This window comes from Capsicum annuum, chromosome 8 (genome assembly GCF_002878395.1).
Source record: "Capsicum annuum cultivar UCD-10X-F1 chromosome 8, UCD10Xv1.1, whole genome shotgun sequence".
Lineage (NCBI taxonomy): Eukaryota > Viridiplantae > Streptophyta > Magnoliopsida > Solanales > Solanaceae > Capsicum > Capsicum annuum.
In genome coordinates, this window is record NC_061118.1 from 140,905,440 (window position 1) to 140,926,223 (window position 20,784).

Consider the following 20,784-nt stretch of genomic DNA (forward strand, 5'->3'; position numbering starts at 1 on the left):
GGAAATTAGGTTGGGACTGGCCGAAGCTAGGGGTGCGATGATGGTTTGCCGGTGGGTTATTTTCGATTAGACAAAGATGGTGGTTATCTAATGTTGACCGATGGTAGGTGGCATTTTTCCAATAGAATTTCACTGAAAATTGAAACGTGAGAGGTTCAATTAATTTGGTGTTGTTTTGGGGTGTTATGAGTTAGTGATTTTTTTTAAATTGATAGTCGTAAGTGTTATTGTATTATGTGTATATATCATTATAAGGATGAGAAAAACACTTGTTAGATAGGCGTCTCTTGAACTTTAATTGGGATCGGACCGCATAGTAAGTTTATTGAGTGGGGTAGAGGATTCGGATTAATGATTTGAAATAAAAAAATTAAAATGAAAAAAGGACAAATGTACCCCCAAACTATAATAAATGGTACATATATATCCTTCGTCATACTTTGGGTACACATATGCCTCTACCGTTAGTATGAGGGGTATATACGTACCATTTTCATTAACGGTAGGGGCATATGTGTACCAAAGTATGATAAAGGGTATGTACATACGTTTATCATAGTTCAAGGGTATATTTATCCCTTTTTCGTTAATTTATTTACAAGACTATAAAAACACAACTAACAGAAATGTAAACTAATACAATCTACATAAAAATAAAATACTTAGACTATTACAGATTTGCCATCAATAAGGTGATTTATATTTCATTCGGGGAGTTCAAAGAAATCTGTAATATCTAAATGCATAGTCTCAATATTATCTTCAAAAACAAAGTTTGCTGCTGCATTATTATTCATCTCCTTCAGGGATGCTTGGAAAAGATCCACCAGATGCCTTGGCGGACGACAGGTACATGACAAATGTTCTTTTCATAACATCTATTTTCTAAATTATTTTTACACTGCTTTAGGCTTTCCACCCTTCTTATGACACTGTTTGTGAGGAAGGTTACTATCTGGTGCAAGACGATAACCATGATTAGAGTTTATTCCTCGATCATGGTCATGACCACGATTGGGTCAGGAAATTTTTCATGCATAGGTCGGTCAAAATTTACAGCATTCACTTCAGGGAATGAAGTAGTACTGGTAGGTCGACTTTCATGATTTTTCATCAAAAGATCATTATGTTGTTCAACAGCAAGAAGATGTAAAATTAATTCAAAATACTTCTTAAATCCCGTACCTAGGTATTGCTGTTGCAGGAGCAAACTCAAGACTGAAAAGGTGGAGAATGTTTTCTCTAGCATATCATGATTCGTGATATTTTCTCCACATAAATTTAATTATGAAATAATTTTAAACATGACAAAATTATAAATAGTTATTTCTTTAAAATCTAGTAATCTCAAATGAATTCATTCATAATGTGCCCGTGGAAGAACGACCATTTTCAGGTGGTCATATATCTTTTAGATTATTCCACAGTATAGGAGGATCCCTAACAGTGAGATATTCTATTTTTAATCCCTGATTGAGGTGATGATGGAGAAATATCATAGCCTTCGTATGATCTTGATTCGATGCTTGATTTTTATTTTTGACGGTGTCTGCCAGACCTATCCCATCCAAATGAATTTCAACATCAAGTGCCCAAGATAAGTAGGAATTGCCCCATATATCTAAGGCAATAAATTCATATTTAGATAGACTCGACATTATTTTTAAAAAAATAAGAGCAACAATTTCACGTTTAGATAGATTCAACATTATTTTAAGAGAAGTTCTTACCTTTAAAAGTATTTATTTGAGATGACATAAGAGAAACAAATTCACGTTTAGATAGATTCAATATTATTTTAAGAGAAGTAAGTTCTTACCTTTAAAAGTATTTATTTGAGATGATGAAGTCTTGTGCTGATAATATGTTATAAAATAAAATATTAATTAATGAAAGTAACTATGGATAAAGAAAAAAATAACTAGAGTGAATAAGTAGTACACTTCTCATTTGACAGTTCGTGGGTGAATTACTCACCCTTAGATCATGATGTATATAAGTGTTGCTGACGTTGTATATACCTAGCTAGGACTCCTGCTAGCTCTCCTGTTGTGGCTATGTCACAGTTATTGTCCCTGTAGAACTTTTGTTATATAAATAAAATCTTATTTGATAAAAAATAAAAAGTGTTCTTCTCGTGTATTACTTATATTACTCTCTCCATTCATTTTTATTTGCTCCCTTCATTTTTCGTTACTTAATTTAACGAACTTTTAAACTCAAATTACATTTGATTAATTTAATTTTTAGAAGTAAAATTTAAATATTTAAAAACTATATAAAAATATTACTCCCTCCGTTTCATAATAAATAAATTGTTGGATTTTGGCACACATATTAAGGAAAAAACATTAAAGACATAATTTAACACAACTTTCCATCTTCATCCCAAAAAAGAAAAAGTTGATGTTATAATACCTTTTCAAAAGTTAATTGGTTGTCAAATCATAAGGGCAAATTTAAAAAAAAATTCAATGATTCACTTATTTTGAAACACCAATAAATACCCCAATAATTCACTTATTCTGAAATGGAGGGAGTATAAATTATTATTTTCCTTTTTTAAATTTAATTAATACACTTTAAATATTAATCAAAATTTATATTTCTTTAATTTTGAAAAAGAAAATAGAACAAATAAAAAATATGGAGAAAATACAAAAGGAGAGGAGTTATATATAGAAACCACATTACCTGATCGTGAAGTTAGATGGGCAACAAGGACTGTTACTTGGGCGCCATAAAAAAGAAAACACGGACAACTAATTATATACACTTTCTAATTACACTCATGTTCCTCTCTACTAGGTTATTTGGTGTCACAAACATACAAAACTATTCAGTTGGCTTTCCTAACAAAATCCTCAATCAAATGCATAGATCAAACTCTGTAATTTGATTAAATACACTTAATCCAATCTTTCCAATTTTTAAGGTTTTCTTTTTCGATTTTGAGAAATAGTATGGCGGAAGAAGTAGAGGTCGAAGAAGGAGAAATATGTCAAGATTATTGTGCTGACATTGATATGAAGATTGAAAGATATTTGAGTGAATATCGAAAAGAGTTTGAAGGAATTGTTTCTTTTGAGAATTTGGGACCAAGATTTGGGATGTACGGTACCTTTTTGCCCTGTTATCAACGTCCCCCTTCCCTTCTATTTCATCCAACCATTCAAAGTGTTCCTTCCGCTTCACAGTTTTCTTCTCAACAATCCAATAGTGTTGAACTTAATCATGAAGTAACAACTAGTTCCGTTGGTGGCCCTGTCTCTGTGCGAAAGAAAGCTGTTAAGAGAGTTGCAAGCCATAGGGATGAGCCACCAGTTTCTCCATTCATTATACAAGGAGATTGGATTTGTTGTGGTCATTGTCGCAAGTGGAGGCTTCTCCCATATGGTACAAAACGCGAGCAACTGTCTGATAGTTGGCTCTGCAGTATGTTAGACTGGCTTCCTGGAATGGACCACTGTGACGTTTCTGAGGAGGATACGACGAGGGGTCTACATGCCATATACCAACTTCTCATACTAAATAACTTTCAGAATCGTGATGGCAAGGGCTCTATAGCACATAATGGAAGGGAAATTTCTGTAAAGAAAAGAAAATTGAAGGATCAAGATTGTTTAGTGACTTCGCGATGTAATGGTAATGGCTTGGGTGACAGTGATATTAATGCTGTTGATAGGGAGGTTTGCGGTGGATTCAGGAAACTGAAGATATCCAAGAGGGAGTCCAGTACAAGCAAAGGTAAAGAGACATCAAGAACGAGAGATAGAGTTGCCAGAATTATACTAGGAATCGAGGATTCTCCTCCTATAGACAGGAGTGCTGCTGACAGGGAACACCAGACAAAGAAGTATAGAGTAGGGCATCAATCTCAAGAAGAATTTGGCATGATCCGCAAGCAGGTTTGCAAGTTCCCCCGCAAGCAGACCCTTGGCCTTGGATATGGGAAGGAAGTGAGGACGTGCATTGCAATTTGATGAAGAGGTGTGTTGTAAGTGTGTTATATTCCTCCTGTAGATGTGTACAAAACTGGGAGTGATTTTTATATTTCCTGAAATTTTAGATTCAACTTTTTGATACACTATAATGATTAGGACATAGCCAACCTTTACAATTTACATGTTGGGGATGAGAGGTGTATAAAGTTTCAACTTTTCAATGATAAGACACGGAGTTTTCTTATGATCCAGTTTTGAGTATTAGGTACTTTCTGTTGTGGATAGTGAAATATAGGAGTATGGATATTGAGAGCACTATTGGATCATAATGCACAATTTTAGTGTAGTAGTTTAGTGGAATTACTGTATTAGCCATTATTAGTTCTTTTTTCTGCTTATCTCTTAAACTTGTTTATGTGACGGAAGTATATGAAAATAAGCTACTGATTCTGCTTCACAAGTTTATTTTATGTACTTAGACTGATTCTGCTTCACAAGTTTATTTTATGTACTTAGAAGATTACTTTAGGGCAAAAAAGAACCTAAGATCAAGCCTAATGATAAGGCTTCTAATCCCAATTGAAGAACCAACATATTCCAGGTGTTATTTATCTAATCTATTTCAGGTGTTAAGGGTTGGGTCTCGAACCACAAGTTTCTTTATAATTATAATACCAACGATTTCAGGACTTCATTAAAATAGATCATGAGTAGTATAAAATGACTCATATGGTTATTTGGTTAATGTTAAGGATGGATGTTATTTATTTTCTCCTTTTTCATTGCTAATTTTCAGTTCCCCTTGCTTCCCTAGATGAAGAAATCAGTATTCCGTATCTATCATGTTGCACCTTGTATAGACTATCTGCTGATGGTAAGAACACAACTTTTTGTGCGGATATTGGTTTTGAGTGTTGAATTGTTCAGTTTCTTTAGTGATTTTGAGTTGTAAAGAGAACTGAAATATGAATTCAGTTGTCACATCAGCACCAACTGTAAATGTGTTTTTGAGGTTATGCAGCTCAAGTTGTATTGGAGTAACTTGACTACTTTTAGAACAAAATGTGAATGGAAGACGTGCAATATAAGCACTTATAGTCGAAATTGGCAATCAGACTCTGTAACTGCATGTACCTAGTAGCGTCAAAACCAAAATCAGTGAGTATGATGGAGTTGTTAGCTAGAAAGGTAGCAGATTGCCTAGTCAGTATCTGCTTTGATTCTTGTATCCTTATGTACCTTCTTTGTACTATTTCAAATAATTTACCTTATCAAGAAACCCAAAATCATATCCATTGAATACGACTATAACTGTTTGTGATGTGAGTGAGAATGGTGAGGTCTGTTCCCATTATCGAATCTTCTGTTAGTATTAAATATCTTCACCCATTGGTTGCAGGTATGATTCTAGAAATTCAGCTCTGGAGCAATTATAGTTCTCATAGACAATTCTAATCACAAGTAAGCTTATGTTGAAACTTTTGTCTTGAGGCACACAATCTCAAGTACTTTGTTTGTGGATCACTAGAATCTGTTTTTCCCGGAAGTAGATCTTATCATCATACTGTCTTGTTCCCAATTCCCTCCGGTTTTCCTGCCTCAAGAACTTCCATTGACCAGAAGGTTTGAACCTGTTTTTAGGCATGATACTGTGCCCCTCCCTTTTCAGCCAGTAGGTTGCTCATTCATGTTCTTCCTATTTTGATTTGCTTGCATCCAATCCTTCTCATGTCTGTTCCAGGATAATTTTTGTTCATTTTCTCAGAGAAATATTTTGCGGGTGTGTGATAGCGCCCAATGAGCTAAAGATCAAAGTGAATGAAGCCTAGTCTTAGCTCGTGTTTCCACTTGATTTGAAGCTTGTATATCCTTCATATATCATCATAATCCATTCATCAAGCATCCTATAGCATTAAACACAACAATTTAGAGCTCAAAACAACACAACATCCAACACGACGAACTGGAAATATGAGCTAAGACTAGGCTTCATTCACTTTGATCTTTAGCTCATTGTTTTGATCCAATTGACCCTTGAACAATATAATCAAGTTGTTTCACATGTAAATACACAATAACAACCTTAGGAACTCATTAAACACATTAGAACCCAACACGATAGACTAGACAAACACCTAGCTCAAGCTAGTCACACTAGTTTTCTCTGTTGAACTCTAAATGATCAATTTGAATCAAAACTTTTTTGAAAACACCATTAAACATTGTAAACACATACATGGACACTTAAATGCACATTTATATCATTATCAACACACTAAGCACATGAATTATCCTCAAAACAAGGCTAAAAAGGCTAAAATAGCCAGGCTAGAATGCATAAATACACCCAACATCAGTGTTGATGTGGAACACAAGTTACAATGTTGAGTGAGTCTGCTGTGATTTTATGCAATTGATGTTTCCCAAGGCTATGTCCAATAGTTTGTTAACCAATGTTCCTCAGAGTCGATTGATACGTTGATTCACTGTAATTTTCTGGTGGTCAACATTCTGCCATTGAAAGGTGGGTCTCCACCCAACTTCTCTCAAAGAACGTTGCTGGCTACCAAGAATTACCAAGTCGTGCAACCGTAATGACTTCATTGCTTCTTTTGGCAATTTTTCTGCAAATGAAAGTATTGGCACTTGACCGCTGATAGCATTAGCATGTTAGTTCCATGAATGGACTACTCACTAGTGTATCCTATGAGATTTACTAGTGCTTATCCTCATACCTAAGATTTCAGGGTTCTCCAGTCATCAATCACCACCTTTTGGGACCTTTTGAAGGTTCCATAAACTACAGTATTTAGCATCTTATTCTATTTGTTAATATATTTATTATTCTGTCTAGCGTCCAAATTTGGCATTGACATGGTAATTAACTAGGATATAGAGTTACCTTCTGCAAAATTATGTGTGATTCTTAATTCAGGAGGATGGTTCGCACTGATTTTTTCTTTTGAAGGGTATATGTTTTTTCTATGACACTATTCCGAAGTGCTTTACTATCTGCATCTCTGGTGTTTCAGGTGGCCTTAAGTTTTTCCAGAATAATTTATGTCTCAGGTTTCAAGAAACAGAGAACTAGAGCTATGAAGGGCGGTCTTTAATTATATACTGCCTCATCTTCAGAAGTGACATCTGTGCTTTGATCACCGTTGAAATGCATACTGGATATGATCACTGGAAATCAATTAAAATTGTCAAATGGAGAATTGAATTTTCTTCCGACACTTCCAAGGGTTTCTGTAGACAAGATTAAGAAGATTATGGAAGCCACAAAGCATTAACTTGGTAAGTGATGTCTTCTGACAAAAATTGCAACACAAACAACAACTTTGCTTCACTTCCACTATTTCTCGTGCTTGGTGTTGGAGTATCATGAATGCCTCTGTTATGAGATCCATTAATTAATATCTGAGACTAGAAACACACAGATAGCGATTATTCTTGTTTGCAAATAGCCAATTTGGGACATTTGTAACATAGCTGCTGTTATCTATATAAGAGATACTTTTTGACTAGATTTTAGTGTTTCTCTGCCGTGGATGCTGAAATTTTTCAGCTGCCATTTGTTTGCTTCAGTTGTGGAATGAATTTTATCTTAATTTCTTATTGATCATTGACTCATTTCTTTTATGGATCATTCTCAGGTGCAAGTTGCCTAGTAGGAAATGCAAATGAATCTACAATTATCTAGCCTGTGTTAACAGATAGTTGCAAATCTGAAAACATAAAGCCTCTTTACTGTAGTGATTTTGCTTCTGACGTTGAAGATCCTTCTATAAAACTTAGCCTTCCAGAGGCAAAGCTGCAGGAACTGTTGTGTTAATATTTATTCTTGTCCTATCATACCAATAATCAGCTGATGAATTCCTTCTCGTCATTGCGCAGATGATGGGAAGTAACTCTTTAATCCATGAGTTAAATGAGCTCGGTTCGGTGAGCGTATTTGTCAAAAGAAGGGGAAGAGGGATTGGAAAACAAGAAGTTGAAAATAATGAAAATGATGCAGCTGTAAATTGCTACAAAAAAGACTTTAGTGAAGAAGGAGAAGCTGAAAATTTTATTGAGTGTTTTCTATTTTTTTGGATGGTTACAAATGCTCAATATGCCTTCTATTTATACTAGTTCATGGATGATTCTAGATGTCCTTCTAGATATATCTACAGGAAAAATCTAGTCATCCTTATCTTTTACTACTCTAGAATATCTAGATAATTCTACAAGATATTTATTTAAGACACTACACTAGGATATTCTAGAAGAACCTATTCCAAAAATATCTAATATCTAGAAGTTTCTTCTACAAAAATATCTACTAATTAGGAGTTTCTAGATAAATCTTAATTTCCTAACACTCCTCCTTAAGATTTTTCATTGAAACTCCCTGCAATGACCTTTGAAACTCAAACTTGTTTGTGGGAAGAGCCTTGGGTAGAATATCGGCTTGTTGTTCTTCACTTCTGCAATGTACTAGCTTAACTTCGCCATTCTTTTCGGCATCTCGCAAAGCATGAAATCTGATGTTGATATGCTTCGTCCTTCCATGTTGCACTGGATTTTTAGCCATAGCAATGGCTGACTTATTGTCCACATATATCACTGTTGGTTCTTCTGGCCAAAGATCCAATTCAAACAAGATTTTCCTCAACCAAATTCCTTGATTTGTAGTAGATGCAACAGCCACATACTCGGCTTCAGCTGAAGATTGAACTACGATATCCTGCTTCTTTGTGCTCCAAGAAAAAAATGCCTGAACCAAATGAAAAAGAATAACTAGACTTGCTTTTATAATCGTCCAAACATCCACCCCAATCATTATTTGAATAGCCAATAAGAACTCTATTCTCCACACTTCTGTACCAAATGCCATAATCAGTTGTCCCTTTAATATACATCAACACCCTTTTAGCAGCTCCAGATGCTTGGTGCTGGGACATTGCATATATCGGGACAATAGACTGGCTGCAAACATCATATTTGGCCTTGTAGCAGTTAGATACAACAAGCTTCCAATAAGGCTCCTATAAAATTTTGAATCTGCCCGCTCTTCTCCATCACCCTTCATTAACTTTTCATTCACAACAAGTGGAGTTGCAACAGGTTTTCACTTATCAAGCTTGAACCTTTTTAAGAGATTCAGGGCATACCTCTTTTGGGACAAGAAAATTCCTTCAGAAGATTGAGAAATTTCCATTCCTAGGAAGAACTTCATCTCCCCTAGATCAGACATTTCAAAAACTTTTAGCATCGTATTTTTAACTTCTTGAACTGCAAGGGAATCTTCACCTGTGATCATCAAATCATCAACATAAATGGATATCACAATTAACTTCCCATCAGCTTGCCTTTTGAAGTATAAAGTAGGCTCATTTAGGCTTCGGTTGAAGCCTTGAGACAACAAATGTGTATTTAGCCTACTATACTAAGCTCTCGGAGCTTGTTAAAGGCCATAGAGAACCTTTTTAAGCTTATACACCTTGTCTTCTTCACCTGCAACTATAAAACCTTCAGGTTGTTCAACATAAATATGTTCTTCAAGAAATCCATTTAGAAATGCAGATTTGACATCTAAATGATAAATTTTCCACTTGTATTGTGCTGCAAGAGCGATAAGAAATCTTACTGTTTCATGCCTTGCGACAGGAGCAAACGTATCTCCAAAGTCCACTCCAGGCTGCTGGGAATAACCTTTAACTACGAGTCTGGCTTTATGTTTGAAGATGGAGCCATCTGGATTGAACTTCGTTCTATAGACCCATTTGACACCAATGACGTTCTTTTGGTCGGGCCTATCGACCAGCTCCCAAGTATCATTTTTATTAATCATGGCAAACTCTTCCTCCATTGCAGTAATCCAGGCATTATGACTCATTTTTTCTTCAAAGGAAGATGGTTCAACGAGAGCAAAATTGCATTGCTCATAAACTTCAGCTAGTGATCTGGTTTTCAAAACTGGAGAATCAGCTGTCAATTCAACATTTGAAAGGTGTCGTGCTCCAGCAATAAGACTGGAAGAAATATCACTTGTCTGCGGATTTTGAGCTGCAACTGAAGTACTCCCATCTTGTTTTTTTACAACAATATCTCGATCCCAATCATAGTGGCTAGACTCGTCCACCGCAAAATCTCTACTGATAAGCACCTTCTTCGTACGAACATTATACACTTTGTACCCTTTTGCAGTTGTGCTATAGCCCAACAAAATACAGAGCTCTGCCTTGTTATCCAATTTGCCTCTTTTAGCATCTAAAACATGTGCATAGCAGACTGAACCAAAGACTTTTAAGTGTCTCGCAGACGGTTTTATACCTTTCCATGCTTCAAATGGTGTTATGTCTTGGAGTGCTCTAGTTGCTAATCTGTTCAACAAATAGACGACAATATTGACTGCCTCAGCCCAAAAATATTTAGGCATCTTCTTTTCTACCAACATGTATCTCGCCATCTCTATCACTATTCTGTTCTTCCTCTTAGAAACCCCATTCTGTTCTGGAGTGTAGCTAACAGTGAATTGTTGTTGAATACCCACATCTTTACAATACTTGCTGAACTGATGCGAAGTATATTCAGTTCCATTATCTGACCTGTATACTTCAACCAGCAGCCACTCTCCCTTTCTACCATAGCCTTGAATTCTTTGAAAATAGAGAACACCTGAACTTTGCTACTTAGAAAATGGACCCATATCATTCGAGTTAGATCATCTATAAAGAGAATAAAATATTTATTCCCACTCAAAGAAGCCGTCCTTATTGGTCCACATATATCTGTATGAACCAACTCTAGTTTTTCCTTCGCCCTCCAAAGACTTCCTTTAGGAAAGGATCGTCTATGCAATTTACCAAATTGACATGACTCACAAACATCTCGGCACATGCCAATTTTGGGTACATCAAGCACCATACCCCTGGATTGCATATACACCAATGAACTAAGGTTGTAATGACCAAATCTTTTGTGCCAAAGCCAAGTATCACTCATTTCAACATTGAAAGAGCAACTTTCAGTAGAATAGCATAAAATTGGAAAAGAATTACCAATCATGCTAATTTTAGCTACTTCACAATCTTTAGGATCATAAATGACACATTTTTTATCCTTAAAAGTAAGTGAATAATTATTGTGAAACAACTGAGCAACACTCAACAAGTTTTGAGTTAGGCTTGGCACATAAAGAACATCATTTATGATTTTCATACCTTTGTCCGTAGGGAATTTCACTGATCCTTTTCCTTGATCTTGCACCATGTACCTTGTGCACGCACTATCGACATACCAATTATAACGATCAACACGTGATGTGTGCAAAACCATGAATACCTCCTCCTCTGTTTTTTTTCAGGTGATCTTTCGCAAAATTTACTCGTTAAGAAGACTGACCAATTTGAGTTTGCTTTTGCCTGCAATACTTCTCAATATGCCCATACTTCTTGCAGTATCTGCATTGAATAGGAGAGCTCTTGGACTTCTGCCAGCAATTCTTCTCCACGTGGTTTGTCTTCTCACAAATACCACAAGGTGAAAATTTTCCTCTCCTCGATGATTCGCCTTGATATCCACCAGATTTCACCTCTCCAGAGTGGTCTGAAGAGACTTTTTTGCCTTCCTTTTGTTGCTTGAATTTATGCCTTACTTGAAAGGCATCTTCGACTGTCCCTTCACTTCTCATGGTTACCCGTTGCTTTTGGATTTGCAATTTAGAGATCAACTCAGCTATTGAAAGAGTAGTTAAGTCACAAGACTCTTCAATAGTTGAGATTTTTGATTCAAACTTGTCCGGAAGGCTGACCATGATCTTTTCTATAACCTTCTGGAAAGTTTTCACCAAGTATCCTTATTTGGTTCACAATATCCATCAGCTTGGAAGAGTATTGTTTCACACTATCTGAATCCTTCATCTTCAAGAGCTCAAACTCCCTCTTTAAAGCTAAGACCTTAACGGACTTAACTCTGTTGCTGCCTTCAAACTCCTCCTTTAGCTTATCCCAGTCTTCTTTGGCTGTCTGACAAGCCATAATCCTTGTAAACATCACTTCCGTAAGGCTTGAATGTATGCAAGTGAGAGCTCTTGGAGATCTAGTCACCAACTCTTCATACTTTTTGATATCATTGAGAGTTGGGTTGTCTCTCAATGGTTGGACAGCAGGTTCTTCTCTCTCAACGACATGCCACAAGTTGAGAGCCTTCAAATAAGCCTTCATTTTAATAGCCCAAATATGATAATTCTCCCCTGTGAAAATTGGAGGACCCGTTGCTGGTTGATTTTCTGGTGCCATATTTTCCAGCAAATAGATCCAAGAAAAGAGCTTAAAAAAGATGAGCCAATCAATAAAAAAATAGATTCAGATCCCGTAAGAAATGAGCTATGATACAATGTCAAAAGAAGGGGAAGAGGGATTGGAAAATAAGAAGTTGAAAACAATGAAAATGATGCAGCTGTAAAATTGCTACAAAAAAAACTTTAGTGAAGAAGGAGAAGCTGAAAATTTTATTGAGTATTTTCTATTTTTCTGGATGGTTACAAATGCTCAATATGCCTTCTATTTATACTAGTTCATGGATGATTCTAGATATCCTTCTAGACATATCTACAAGAAAAATCTAGTCATCCTTATCTTTTACTACTCTATAATAGCTAGATAATTCTACAAGATATTTATTCAAGACACTACACTAGGATATTCTAGAAGAACCTATTCCAAAAATTTCTAATATCTAGGAGTTTCTTCTACAAAAATATCTACTAACTAGGAGTTTCTAGATAAATCTTAATTTCCTAACAGTATTTGATTTAGAGATTAGTCACTTGGATCCTTTCAATAGTAGTTCAGCAAGCTTCATACTATCCAGGCAAGTAGGTCCATTTTGCCAGGAGGCTCAGAAACTTGAACTATTAAAGCTTCGAGTTCTAAGGGGAAATCCAGAGATGCTGGGAGCCGATGAATGGCAGAAGCAAGGAAACCATACCCCATACATTTGGTTCTACTGGTCGTCTTACGATTCTTGATATTGTTGATGATTCAGTAGAATTCGCAAAATCATCAGACAATGAAATCCCAAGAACTAATAAATGTGGATGCAAGTGGGCGGCTTCATTTGTGATGGAATGCTTGGATGGATCCTATTAAGAAAGTGAGAAGAAAGACGCATCTGGTTGAAAGCACTCTGTGTATGGTTGATCCTGATATTGCTTAAGTATGTTCGAGTCTCGCGGTACATACCCCTTTACTTTTGTGGTTATGTGTGTAGTTAATTAAACACTCTCTATAGTATTTGCAATAAATCTGTCTAAACTTGAAAGAACTTAACTCATAGCATGTTGCCATTCAACATGAATCTCTTAAATCACATCCTTTGGTATTCCTGCAAAAGAATGATAACAACTACACGATCAAAACTAGGATGCCTCTGAAGTTTGTCCAGTTATCGTACAAACTAGTTTGTGTATAATTTTCATACAAAGATTGCCATTATTTAGGATTTCTTTGGATACATGTTTGGATGATTCTGAGAAACTTGAGTTTGCCTCCACGCACACACACACACCGCCTTTTTCTTTTTAATCAAGTGGCGAAATTGACTTTGTCTTTTATTCAAGTCGTAGAGAACATAGCCCTTGGCATATTGTCATTCAACTTGATCGAGTTCATAAAATAATACGAAAACATGCTGGTATATGTTAAAAATCATCATTTTCCATGCTTCGTAGTGCCTAAAAGTTTTGTTGCCGTAGGATGAGTTAGTGTGCTTTAGAATCCATGACTTTAAGACAAACTTAACAATTCTTTTGGTGCTTATGGTTTGATTTCTTCATCTAATGCAAGCATGACTGGTCAAGACATTAACCTAGGGGAATCTGCTCCATTGTTGTATTACATGGACTATGACAATGTATTTCTTATTTTTTTTTGTGTTTTCATGACAATGTATTTCTTATTTTTTTCGTCCTTCATGACTATTGAGCATCATGGCTCAATCATTGATCTTTCTTTTTTCTTTCTGTTTTTCATGAACACTTGGTGCTGCTCTTGACTCAACGTGAGATGTGATGACATCACTAGGATTGAGACCTGCACTTCCTCATCCATTCCCCTCGCCGATCTCTTTAAATATATCTGTCAAACAGAAAGCAAAAGAGAGGCTAGAGGAAATAGCGAGCATTCGCCACAACCTTCTTTCAGTTTCCTACTATGAAACATACTGCTTCTTGTTTTCTTAGAGTTATTTATTGTGAAAAATAAAATTGACATTTGGAGAAGAAATGTAATAATAAGAAATGAATCTTTCAATTCCTTTATAATGAAAATATACATACTAGGAAATTTTTAACAATTAACAAAGCAAAAATTCCTCTTATGCATGGTGGTCATTTCACCCCATGCAGAAGCTGCAATATCATGCAACACAGTGTTCTAAGCTAATTCCCTGCCTCAGGTACCTCATGGGATGTGTTAGAAATCCAGCAGAAAGAAAACAAGAACACAGAGATTTACGTGGAAACGTTGCAGGAAAAATCAAGGGCAGAGTCAGAGGAGGTTTCACTATGAAAGAAGTACAATGTGGAGCGATGTAATTTCTGAATTATCAAAATCGACCCACTAATTGCACTTATATAGTATATGCGTACAAATAGGTCCTAGGCCCAAAAACATAAAGGTCCATACCTACCCTGGTCCCACAGACCCCATTGAAAATCACAAACATGGGTCGCACCGCGAAACTTTCTGGGTCGGATCAACAAAATTCGGGTCACAACTCTAACAGGAGGTAGCGACCAAGCTGCAGTGCCAGCAGGCTGCTGCAGTGGGATACAGTCCCTCAACACATCGGCTGGCCCTACTGCAGACTGACGGGATGGGGGGTGGGGGGTATGTTCCTGCCTGAATTCAGGGGCAACAAGTCTTGGCAACAGTATTGATTCTAACAAGGCTGCTACACTTCTTAGCAAAGGTGGTGTCCCTTTTCCTTACAAGATTAGCGCCAACATTGCCTGCACTGAAGTCCAGTAAATTTATGTAATATATGTGCTCTCTATCTAGTCTTGAAAAGCACTACTTTATGTGTATCATTAAATAATTTGGTCGAAGTGGCAATGCATTATGCATGTACTGAAGTTTCATCTATTTGATGATGACTACACATGTAACACCCAAACTTCTAAATTAAGATCCAAACCGTTATTCAAATGCATATAGATCCAAATCAGATGATTTCTAATCTTGCATAGGTGTTATTACCAATTTCTCAGCGTAAGAAAATCTTTAGTTATCAATTAAGTTCATAAGGACCTTCTAGCTTGAAGTTAAGTTGAAAGCTTCTTCACCGATTAAGTTTTCGTATGAGATTTTTCTAGGGTCACTTCAGATGAGCATAACTAATGGAATATGAGGAGTTTGGTAGCTCAAGACCTACCAAATTAAAGGTCTTCTAGTCTCTTTCCAAAGCAATTGACCGTTCGTTAATCTGATTCTGTAGAAGAAATTTATAGCCGTTTTACTAAAACATGTTATCACCGAATGGGTTGGCGACGTGCAGATTTGGATCGCCGAAATGTCCCGAAAACCTTCAGCAACTGTTCATTTTGACGATCTAAGGCTACATTTTGGCGAAGGGCCGAATGACTTGGCGATGGCACTTCTAATATTTAATATGTAATGTGACATTTTTCCTAGAAATTGGATTTGCTTCCGTTTCGATGAGAAAAAAAAATCCATTCAAAGGGTCCAAAATATATAGCAGGGAACTGATTGCTATATAGTTTTCTGCACTTTCCACTGACACCAGTTCCCCACAAGGCTCCTCCTCTAGGATTACTTGGCAGTATCATTGTGATCTAAATATGCTGACAAGCATACATCATAGTCCATATATAGTTGTCTTGGTCTGTTTATCCTAGTTGTAAGTACGCAACGCGTGTGAAGTGTGAATTAGGTGTGTTTATCAGTTGGCTCAAGAGAAGTGAATGAAATTGGTGTAACAACAGAGACTCTCTCTCCGGAGGACATAAAGCAGAGGTTCAATTGCTCACCCGAATTTACAATTGGTGCACACTTGTTGTTAATTGATAAGTTGAGGAGTGCGCTAACAACATTTTTCGTGTACTGTCATGTCTTCCGAATGAAATAAGTTGACATCATAAGTTGATGGAACCACATTTTTCAGTTGCAATGCCATTATCCATAATTGTGCTTGGCAAGCAATTGGAGTTCTAGTCCTGAATCAGCTTCCTAATTAACTTGTTCTCGGACTTCATGGAATAGTAATTTGTGTGCCCACAGAGTTTGCCTCGTCTTGGTAAAAACAGTTAAATTCTGATCAATTCATTTCCTTACAAAATTACAGTAAAACAGTAATTTTATCTGGATGATGATCTTTTTTTACCGTATCTCCCTTTGATTTGATTTGAAATGATTCATAGAACAAATGTATCCAAATACGGGTGTTTCTGAGAGCAAAACAAAGAGCTATTTTCTTCCCTTTAGAATAATGTAATCAGATTTATCACACTACTAAAGCTCCAGTATATTAATATAAACTTTGTCAAGAGTCACATAAAGAATAAACACAAATGATATGCATAATACAAAATTAAAGCTTATAAGTGAACATAGGAATCGCCAAATACATTGTGCCAACGTCTTCCTATCCTTGACATCTGAAATTTTGAAAAATATGATAGTCAAACACTTCATAATTATTTTTCAAAATATAGAGAATTGTATTGGTGGAGCATGCTAAAATCAAATTATACGTTGGTTTTCACTTGAAACTATCATAAACATAAACAAGCTAATCCTTTTCAATGTCTTAAAAGTATTTTATTGGTAAGAAAAAAAATGTGTTTAACAGAGCATTGATTAGTTGTTATAACAATTATGAAAACTAGCATATTACTCCGTCCGTTTAAAAAAGAATTAACTTTCCTTTTTAGTCCGTTTTAAAAAGAATGATCCTTTTCTTTTTTGGTAATACTTTAATTTAAACCTTCCACATGGCATGTTTATGACCACAAGATTAAAGAGCATTTTGGTACATTTGACACTACTTTAATTTAAGGCCACAAGATTCAAAAGTTTCTTTATTTTCTTAAACTATATGTCAAGTCAAAGTAGATTATTCTTTTGAAAGGGAGGAAGTAGTTGTTAAAGTAAACTAAAAAGATTAGTATAGAGTTTAGCTTGAATACCTGAAATTCTAAAATCAAATCTTTCTCGATTAATGACTTATCCATAAGCGATTATTGCTTCATATGTAATTCCTTTGACTTTTGCTGCTTCTTTCTCCTTCGCATAATGATCGTTTGTTCCAGTTCTTCAATGATTCTTGCAAGCCATTTCAGATTTCCAGTTGAAATCATGAAATATATTATGGATAGTCCAATACACAGTCCACTTACATAGCCCATAAGTGCAGCTTTCCAAAAGTCATTGAGAAATTCAGAACCACTTTCTAGATCGTCTGGTGCAGATACGGTGTAATTTTTCTCTGATTTGTGATCATAGCCGCAACCTTTTGAAACTGGCAATCCACGTAATCTGTCATTACCTTCATATGAATTGTTCTGAAATGTAGCAAATTGAGGTCCTTTAGGGATGCATCCTTCAAGATAATTGTGGGAAAGATTTAAGAATGCAAGAGACGTAAGAGAAGCCAGTTGTTGTGGTATCGCTCCCGAAAGCTGGTTAGATGAAAGGTCTAACGATTCGACTACAGATTAATTTTCAAGTGCTGGTGGTATATGGCCTTGCAATCCGTTATGAGATAAATTTAGTACCCTAAGTGCAATGAGATTCCCCAAAATACTTGGGATATGCCCTTCAAATCTATTACTTGAAAGATCAATAGCAGCAAAAGCAGTCAAAATTTTAACAAGTTCAAGCTCCAATCCCTTGGTTGTAATTGTTAAGGAATCATGGTAATATCCGTTTACGAAATAAATATTAAGATATGCTGGTGACATCATTGTTTGATCAATTGTCTTCATAGCTTTCAAATGTTAAAACAAACTCGTCGGTAAGTTTCCCACGAAGGCATTGCAAGATAGATCTATAATTCGAAGCTCAGGAAATATGTTTTTGATCCTTGAAGTTCTAATTGATCCATGTAATTTATTTGATCTTAGGCTTAAAACTTTTAACTTTGGAAGAGTTCCCAACCACATCGGGAACGTGTCAATGAGGTGGTTATCTCCTAAATCTAGAACTTGTAACTCTTCGCAATTAGCCAAAGATACAAAGATGTTGCCCTCTATTTCATTTTCATATAAGTTGAGGCTTCTGAGTACACTTCCAATGCTAAAAGTTGTTGGAAGAGTCCCTGAAAGATAGTTGTGGTGCATATCCAAAACCTCAAGATGACCACTCAAGTTTCCAAAACATTACGGAATTGCTCCCTTAAGATTGTTTCTTCCCAAATTTAGATTTCGTAGTGATGTTAAATTGCAAATAGGCAAAGGTATGGAGCTAGAAAGTTTATTTTTATAAAGATACACGAGGGACAAGTTGTTCGAATTCCCAATGAAGCAGGAATAGAACCATTAAGAAAGTTAGTACTCAAAACTAGCCTGGTAAGAGACCTCAGGTAACCTATTTCTTGAGGAATGGAGCCGGAAAGCAGATTTTCATAAAGATACAAAGTAGACAAATTGGTTAAGTTCCCCACTGAAGCAGGAATAGAACCACCGAGAGAGTTATTCCTTAAACTTATCTCAGTAAGAGACCTTAGGTCACCTATTTCTTTTGGAATGAAGCCCAAAAGCTGATTCTTATAAAGATACAAAACTGACAAGTTGGTCAAGTTCCCCAGTGAAATAGGAATAGAACCATTAAGAAAGTTACTTCCCATAGATAGCTTAGTAAGAGAACGTAGGTAACCTGTTTCTCCAGGAATGGGACCATTTAAATGGTTGTCAAATATGCTGAGAGTCTGAAGCTTTTCTAGTGAGCTGATTTGTGGTGGGATTGTGCCTGATATCTTATTGTTGGACAACTGGAGATAGACGAGATTAGTGAGATTACCAAGGTGGGATGGTTCCAGAGAAACTATTCACACTAAGATCAAGATACTCATGGAAAGGAAGAGATGAAAATGGAAAATCATAGAGCGTACCCGTAATGCTAGCATTGGTAATATTCAGCCTGGTTATCCTACCATTAAAGCATATATCCCCATACCAGTCCCTGCATGCACTAGAACTTAGTGTCCATGAAGCCAATAAAGAATTATTCTGGTTTTGTAAAGTTACTTTCCATTTTATGAGAGCATCTGTTTGCTCAGTGGAAGCAAAAGTAACGGTAAAGAGGTATAGGAGAGTGAAAGACTGAAGTAGAGAGAGTAATTTGGGAATCATCATCATTATTGCCAAACTTTTTTGAGTTGAATGGGGTACACTTTTATATTGGAGGATATCACTAGAGGTTTTGCGTGTAGAATAAGGCATAGAATCGGAACTAGAGGTTTTGCGTGTAGAATAAGGCATAGAATCGGAACGAAACTTAGGGGCAAATTTGGTCATATATGGGATATAAAAGTAATTGGGAATTGGTATGAAATTGAACATATTTCTTTGGTCCCAAAAGAAGAAAAGAAAAAAATACAGAACAGAGGACGTTAATTTAAATCAAGAAAGATGGTGAATGATGAAAGAAAAACCAGTTGTTTATCAAGTCTTTGTGTGTCGTGCAAATTTCAGATGAAAGCAACAAATCATATTTCTTTATTGTAATAGTTGAGTAAACAAAACTAAACACCACTAAATATTAAATTTATAGGCATCATCATATGAGTGTGGATTAGGGTTACAAATTGCTTTGGTTAGAAGTCAAACCTAGTGGATTAGAGTTACAAATTGCTTTGGTTAAAAGTCAAATCTAGTGGAAAGCTACAAAGCCTACTAGTCCAACAAGATGTCACAATAACATGGTTTCAACTCATTGCCTTGGAATAAATGTAATTTTGCCACTGCTAATAATTTTATTCCACAAGTGCAATTATTTCCAAATTTCACCTTGACCAACTATAAATTTAAAAGGAAATAAGGAAATTAATTTTTGTTATTCTCTAGTCGATATATAAGTCTTGCTGAGGATCATCATTAGGACCATAATACCTGCCAAATATCCATGAACTGATCGGATTAATCAATCAAAATTGGCTTCGATCACTGTAAATTTGAAAAGGAAATAAGAAAATTAATTTTTGTTACTCTCAAGTAGATACACATTTTTGCTAAGGAAATTTCAAAAAGAACAAAAAGCATATAAGTAGCTAAAAGAAGTAGAGAAATGTTTTTTATAAAAATTAGACTCGGCTAAGCCATTTAATAGAGTGCTATTGTTTTTTTTTTTTGTATAATTATTAGATGTTTGAGTTGTTGATGGATTCGAGTGGACATGATATTTCAAATGAGTTTGTGGCTTTTTTCTTTTGGTATCTCATTAACAAGTCTCATTAAAGGAGAAAGCGTCAAGTTTTTACAGAAAGTGTCCCTCCTTGTGGTTGACCTTTAAATATTGTCCTCAGTTTTTACGTTTTGGAAGTTGTTGGTTTTCATTGTTAAAATTTTACGAGTGTTGATTATTTGTATGTAAATTTTTAGCTCAAATACTCATCCATTTGCTCAAATACTCATCCATTGATTTGCTTGAAGAATCTCAAAACTACAGTTTAATGGTGGAATTGCTTATGTTCGAAGCACGTGGCTTTAATATATGTTAGTCAGGGGAAACTAAACACTACTGTTGATCTAAAGCTAAATTTCAATGAGAGGTCCTCATTTTGCTTCTGAAGAAAAAAAAAATGTTCATACAAAGGAACAAGTGACAATTAAAGT

General features: G+C 35.7%; 1 protein-coding gene and 1 pseudogene across 8 annotated transcripts; one reads left to right on the top strand and one right to left on the bottom strand.

Moving 5' to 3' along the window:
• Positions 1–2,729: 2,729 nt before the first annotated feature.
• On the top strand, positions 2,730–15,143 carry LOC107839111 (cysteine-tryptophan domain-containing zinc finger protein 7). 8 transcript variants are annotated; one of them, XR_007044159.1, is made up of 5 exons: positions 2,730–3,990; positions 5,344–5,405; positions 6,977–7,241; positions 7,601–13,166; positions 14,388–15,143. XR_007044159.1 is itself a non-coding variant. In XM_047395843.1 (2 exons), the coding sequence occupies exon 1, from the start codon at positions 2,964–2,966 to the stop codon at positions 3,981–3,983; it is 1,020 nt and encodes a 339-aa protein (XP_047251799.1). In that variant the 5' UTR covers positions 2,730–2,963; the 3' UTR covers positions 3,984–3,990; positions 5,344–5,490. The 8 variants fall into 8 exon arrangements, 1 of the variants encoding a protein (XP_047251799.1); XR_007044161.1 differs by having other exon boundaries at positions 7,842–13,166; XR_007044163.1 differs by having other exon boundaries at positions 12,804–13,166.
• A 1,307-nt stretch (positions 15,144–16,450) lies between these two features.
• LOC107879208 lies at positions 16,451–19,518 on the bottom strand (annotated as a pseudogene).
• Positions 19,519–20,784: the final 1,266 nt, after the last annotated feature.

Coding starts and splice junctions, on each gene's coding strand:
- LOC107839111 (XM_047395843.1), top strand. CDS start 2,964: ATGGCGGAAGAAGTAGAGGTCGAAGAAGGAGAAATATGTCAAGATTAT.